The sequence below is a fragment of the Solanum pennellii genome, chromosome 1 (genome assembly GCF_001406875.1).
Source record: "Solanum pennellii chromosome 1, SPENNV200".
Taxonomy (NCBI): Eukaryota; Viridiplantae; Streptophyta; class Magnoliopsida; order Solanales; family Solanaceae; genus Solanum; species Solanum pennellii.
In genome coordinates this window covers 69,826,618-69,832,990 of record NC_028637.1, presented here as the reverse complement: position 1 = coordinate 69,832,990, position 6,373 = coordinate 69,826,618, and the positions used below count along the sequence as shown (strand labels likewise).

At 37.3% G+C, this 6,373-nt stretch overlaps 1 protein-coding gene across 1 annotated transcript; it reads right to left on the bottom strand.

The window, feature by feature from the left end:
- Positions 1-2,528: 2,528 nt before the first annotated feature.
- On the bottom strand, positions 2,529-3,484 carry LOC107022587. The gene is made up of 3 exons (XM_015223184.1): positions 3,290-3,484; positions 2,993-3,169; positions 2,529-2,876 (listed from the first exon to the last, which is right to left on the bottom strand). Exons 1-3 carry the CDS (start codon positions 3,482-3,484, stop codon positions 2,529-2,531), a joined length of 720 nt encoding a protein of 239 aa, XP_015078670.1.
- Between the last annotated feature and the right edge of the window lie 2,889 nt (positions 3,485-6,373).

Sequence of the window (6,373 nt, the reverse complement as noted above, 5' to 3'; positions counted from 1 at the left end):
CTGTCACTCAGATTCGAAAGTTTCCTGCGATGAGAATGAGAAGTTTCCCAGATGCAAAATTAGAGCTGATAAACCAAAAGAAAAACCCACATGCCTTTGATAGGGGTATGTCTTGATTATGGTAGAAATCGTTCCTCAGCTCGCGTCCTAAGAGTTTGACACTTCTCTTTAGACTATGTCTTAGTTCGCTGCTAAGAAAAAGTTCCACGTTGTGCTGCATCCCTTTTGATGTCGTCCGCACCTGTGATTTGGTTTGAGAATTCATCCTCTTGGATGCTCTTGACAAAGATTGAGATAGAACTCATTAGTGTAAAATATAACTCAAATAAAGAGAGAGTGCCTTTTACCATTTTCACCCCTAATTGCTTTCCTTGAATATTTAATGACAGATTCTTTCATTTTGACGTAAAACAAATAAAACTCGTATCTCTTATTTTAATATAATTCTTCATTGTACTCTACTTTTGATATTGAATCAGTAAATTAGACTGATGTGATATATTGATTTTCTCTTGATGGTATGAATGTGCAATAGACCTCTCGGCGTTTCAATTTGCAATGATCCTCTCGGCAATTTTACTATGAATGATCCTCTCGGCAATTTGAATATGATGGCCCTTTCGGCAATTTGAAAATGAATAGCCCTCTCGGAAATTTAGAAATATGGATAGCTCTCTTAGCGGTTTGAGTGTGATGACCCTATTGACAATTGAATATGAATAACCCTCTTGGCTTTTAAATATAATGTCCCTCTTTGAAATTTAATATGAATGACCCTCTTGGATTTTGAATATGATGTGCCTCTAGGAAATTTGAGCATGCAATGGCCCTCTCGGCAATTTAAATATGGATGGAGCTCTCAGCGGATTGAATGTGAATGTCCCTTTCGACAATTTGAGTATGAATGACCCTCTTGTCTATTAAAATATGCAATAGCTTTCTTGGCAATTTTATATGAATGATTCTCTCGGCAATTTTAGTATGAGTGGTCCTCTTGGAAATTTGAACATAAATGGCCCTCTTGACAGTTTGATATAATGACCCTCTCGGCAATTTGAACATGAATGGCCCTCTTGGCAGTTTGATATGAGCCCTCTCGAAAATTTGAACATCAATGGCCCTCTTGGCAATTAAAATATGAAATGACCCTCTTGGCAATTAAAATATGCAATGGACCTCTTGGCAATTAAATATGAATAGTCATCTTGGCAGTTCGATATGAATGGCCCTCTCGGCAATTTGAGTAAGAATGACCCTCTTGGTATTTTGAACATGAATGACCCTCTTGGTAGTTTGATATGAATGACCCTCTCGACAATTTGAATAGGATGGATAGGACTATGAATGTCATACTCTTTGGTCAAGCAGAGATGCTTTACTAATTATCAAATATTTGCTGATAGGTTCTCCCAAAATAGTTGGTTGATAAATATGGTATCTTTGATGATCTTATCATACCCTGCATCCAAAAAAAAATAGTTTTGGAACAATCTGCGTAGATATCTTCAAGTCTCCAAGCTCCTTGTCTCGTTATCTTTCGAAGTTTGATTAATCCTACGAAAAAAGACAAGATCATATTAAAACATTTTCTATCTAATAAGTTTTTTAGAAAAATAGTTTTAAAGAAAATCTCTGCCAATTAATTGTCACGACATCACGGCACGAACAAAACCCCTTGTCTCAAATTTTGTCAAGATAGATAGCTTGCTGGCGACTTTAGTACTCCGTAAAGAGTATGCAATGTTGAGGTACTTGAAACTAACTTTGATATTCTGAGTACCCTTGATGCAATTTTTGAGATCCTTCTAAAAAATTATGTCCTAGTTAGATGTCTTAAAACAAATCTGATGATAATAATGGAAGTCATGATATGTTGCAATTTTTTGAGATTTTCTTGAAAACATTTCCTAATTGCACATTTCGACATGATATTTGACCCTTGTATGTAAGAAATAACTCTTCTTTCCATTATTAAGGGAAATGGAAATCTTATGGGAATATGACCGAACGTTGTGATGCCTACGTATTCCGTTGAGGCAGGAATCAGGTCTAACATAGTTCCACTATCGAGGGTTAACATAAATAAGAAATTTTGATAAGGAAATGACCGAGGCTGACATAGGCAGCCGATGTATCTCATTCTTGAGAATTCAGGTCGAACATAGTTCAAGTACAAAGAGAATACTTCAAAACATAATGCGACAACGATTACAAGCAAACTGCATTTACAAGGAAATAATGGAAAGGAGTATCATTTTCAATGTAGTATCTTTTGACGGCATCCGAATTGATAGATTCGCGCCACACTCGGCCATCCATCTCTGCTAGGACCAAAGCTCCTCTTGATATTACTTTGTGGACAACATACGGTCCTCGACAGTTAGGTGCAAATTTTCCTTTGTATTCGTCTTGATGAGGGAAAATGCATTTCAACACCAATTGGCCTACCTCAAATTTTTGAACTCTTACTTTCTTGTTGAAAGTGCGAGTCATTCTCTGTTCATACAATTGGCCATGACAGACAATACTCATTTTTTCTCATCAGTCAATGTACATTGTTCATATTGATCACGAATCCGTTCGGCATCGCTCAATCCATTTTTCTGAATAATCCTTAAAGATGGTATCTCAACTTCAGTTGGAATCGCTGCCTCTGTTCCGTATACTAATATATATGGAGTTGCTCCAGTTGAGGTTTGAATTGTAGTGCAATAACCTAGCAAGGCATAAGGCAAATTTTCATGCCAACATTTGTAGTTGTCCATTATCTTTCTCAATATCCTCTTGATGTTCTTAGTGGTAGCTTCCACAACTCCATTCATTTGAGGACGATATGCAGTTGAATTACGGGAAGTAATTTTGAATTGTTCACATATCTATTTCATCAAGTGACTGTTGAGATTTGTTCTATTGTCTTTAATGATATAATCAGGAACTCCAAAACTACATATCAAACTATTGTGAACAAAATCGGCTAAAACTTTCTTCTTACAACTTTGTAGGAAGCAGCTTCGGCCCACTTTGTGAAGTAATCAATGGCGACCAAAACGAACCTATGACCATTAGAGGCAGCATTCTCAATTGATTCAATAACATCCATGCCCCAGGCTGCAAATGGCCAAGTCGCATTAAGCTCGTGGGGTGGTACTTTGATCAGATCTCCATGTACCTGGCATTTATGACATCTTTGGCCAAATCAACCACAATCATTTTCCATAGTCATCCAAAAGTATTCCATCCTTGAGATTTTCTTTGAAAATGTAAACTCATCCATGTGCGTTCCACACACTCCAGCATGCAATTCTTCAAGCAATTTTGTGGCTTCTGCAACATCCACATATCCCAGTAATCCCAGATTAGGACTCTTCCTATAAAGAACCTCTCTATTCAAAAAGAAGTTGTTTTGCCATTTTCCGGATTGTTTTCTTTTGGCTACTTGTTGCTTTTTCGGGGTATTTGGCAGCTTCTTAGCAACTTTTCGCATTGATATACCATGGATTTCCATCTGATTCCTCTTCCAGATGTAAATAATGTGTTGGTTGTTCTTTTAAACCTATCTCAAGTGGGTAAATGTAACTTTTTTTCAGGATGTTGTATCATGGATGATATGGTTGCGAAGGCATCAGCAAACTCATTATGCATTCTCGGGGTATGTCTGAACTCGGTCTTTCTAAATCTTTTACATAACCTCCGTACCAGTTGTACGTAAGGTAAGATTTAGGATTCTTCACGGCCCATTCTCCTTAAACTTGATGAATCAACAAGTCTGAATCACCAATTATCAGTAATTCTTGATCATTCATGTCAAGAGCCATTCTGATTCGAAGAATACAAGCTTCGTACTCATCCATGTTATTAGTGTATAGAAATCTAAGCTATGCTGTTGTTGGAAAATGTTGCCCCGATTTAGATATCAACACTGCTCCAATTCCTGATCCTCTAGAGTTCACTACTCCATCAAAGAACATTCTCCACCCAAGATATGATACTGATATATCGTCCCTTATAAATAATACTACTTCATTAGGGAAATATGTTCTGATCGGCTCATTTCCTTCATCTACTTCGTTTCCAGCAAAGTGATCGGTCAAGGCTTGACCATTAAATGCTTTTTGAGTCATGTACACAATGTCAAACTCACTTTACAACATTTGTCACTTTGCTAGATTTCCCGTGGGCATTGCTCTCTAAAATATGTATTCGAGCGGGTCCATTCTCAAAACGAGATGTGTTGTATAAGCAGTCAGATAATGTCGCAATTTCTGAGCCACCCAAGTCAAAGTACAACAATTTCTCTCTAAAAGGGTGAAACGATCCTGATAGGATGTGAACTTCTTGCTCAAATAGTATATAGATCTCTCCTTTTATCCGATCTCATCATGTTGTCCCAACTCACACTAAAATGCGTTGTCATAGACGAATAAGTACAATAGCAAAGGAATGTTTGCACGTGGTGGCACCAATACTATTGGATTTGAAAGGTAACTCTTGATAGTGCCAATCACCTTCTAACATTCTTCGGTCTATTTGGTTGGTGCATCCTTTCGTAGCAACTTTAATATGGACTCACATATCACCGTTGATTGAGCTACGAATCGCCTGATGTAATTTAGTCTCCCAAGAAAACTCATTACTTCCTTCTTAGTCTTGGACAAGGAAAGTCTTGAATTGCCTTAATCTTGGAATGATCAAGCTCGATACCACTTCTGCTAACTATGAATCCAAGTAAATTCCCTGCAGGTACTCCAAATGTACATTTGGCTGGGTTCAACTTCAAATCATACTTACGTAACCTATCAAAGAACTTTTCTAGGTGTTTCAGATGATCTTAAATCTCACGGGATTTTATGATGACATCGTTCACATGCACCTCAATTTATTTGTGGATCATATCATGGAAAATGGTGGTCATAACTCTCATGTAAGTGGCTCTAGCATTCTTGAGGCAGAACAACATAACTCGATAATGGTAGACTTTCCAAGGTGTGATGAATGCTTTTTTTTTGCATCTTCTTCATCCATTAAGATCTGGTGGTATCCTGCAAAACAATCCACGAAAGATTGCAACTCATGTTTTGCATAATTATCGATGAGTATATGGATGTTTGGCAATGAGACTTTTGGACTTGCTTTGTTGAGATCCCGATAATCCACGTATATCCTGATATTTCCATCTTTCTTTGCCATTGGAACAATGTTAGCCAGCCAAGTGGGATATTTGATCACTTCAATGACTTTTGATTCGATCTTCTTCATGACTTCTTCTTTTATCCTTAAACTCAGATTTGGCTTGAATTTTCTGGTCTTCTGCTTTATTGGGAAATATTCTTGATTGATAGACACTTAATGCGAAATAATATCGGTGCTCAACCCTGGCATATCATCATAAGACCAGGCAAACACATCGATGTATTGTTTAAGCAGCTCAACAAATTTTTCTTTTTCTATTGTTGTCAAATGGATACGGACTCAGGTTTCTCTAACCGACTCGTCATCTCCCAAGTTTACTATCTCTTTCTCATCCAGGTTGGGCTTTTTGGCATTTTCAAGATGCCTCAAGTCCTCGGTGAGGTGCTCCGGCATCATACTTTTCTCATTATATTCTTCGCATTCATCTTCATTGACCTTACTTGGTTCACCGTGTTCATGACATGTCATAACATTGGCAAGTTTAGATTCAATTTTATTGAAAAGAACAATAAATAAACCATGTTAGATAGAAAGAATTCAAATGTACATATTAGAGAATAATTTGCAAAGGCAAGATAATCAATTTAAAATAAACGAGGCTTTCATTGGAATTTTTAAAAAGGCATACAAACTTTGGTCATGACTCATGAGTCATTTCCTTTTTTGTCTTCGTCTACCAAGACATTCGATGGATCATAAGTGGAGTGGCCATCCAATTCTGTAGCATCTCTTCAGGTCCAACATCTCGGATGGTAGGTTCCAAGATCACAACACACACTTGTTCATCAAATAATCTTCCCATCCCTTCCACTAGACCATCGATCTCAGGCTTTAAAGCTTTAGTAACAAATGACCAATACAAATCTGGAATAGGCTTTGGTATATTACATCCATACTTCTTCCCTGCTTCAGCTTCAAATAATTCCTTCCTTGTTGGGGTATAACAATGCCAAAGAGGAAATTTTGAAGTGGTATAGGAAGAGGTTCAGATTTGTCATTGATACGCTCAAACTTACTTCTGAAAGAAGAAGTAAAGCGGTCGTATCAAGTAAAAACCCAACTAATGAGGTTGGGATCGTTCCCACGAGGAAAATAGTTCAGACTTAACTTTAATTTATTATTACTATTATTTAGTCAATTTCTTCCTTAGAAAACAAAAGACAATAAAAGGGGGGGGGGGGGG

What these genes read in the sequence shown, in the direction of transcription:
- LOC107022587 (XM_015223184.1), bottom strand. Translation starts at nt 3,484, where the DNA reads ATGCGAAAAGTTGCTAAGAAGCTGCCAAATACCCCGAAAAAGCAACAA. An exon ending in TTGAAGAATTGCATGCTGGA is followed by an intron (nt 3,170 to 3,289) that starts GTGTGTGGAACG and finishes CATAAATGCCAG; the next exon opens with GTACATGGAGATCTGATCAA. An exon ending in AAGCTGCTTCCTACAAAGTT is followed by an intron (nt 2,877 to 2,992) that starts GTAAGAAGAAAG and finishes TTGATGAAATAG; the next exon opens with ATATGTGAACAATTCAAAAT.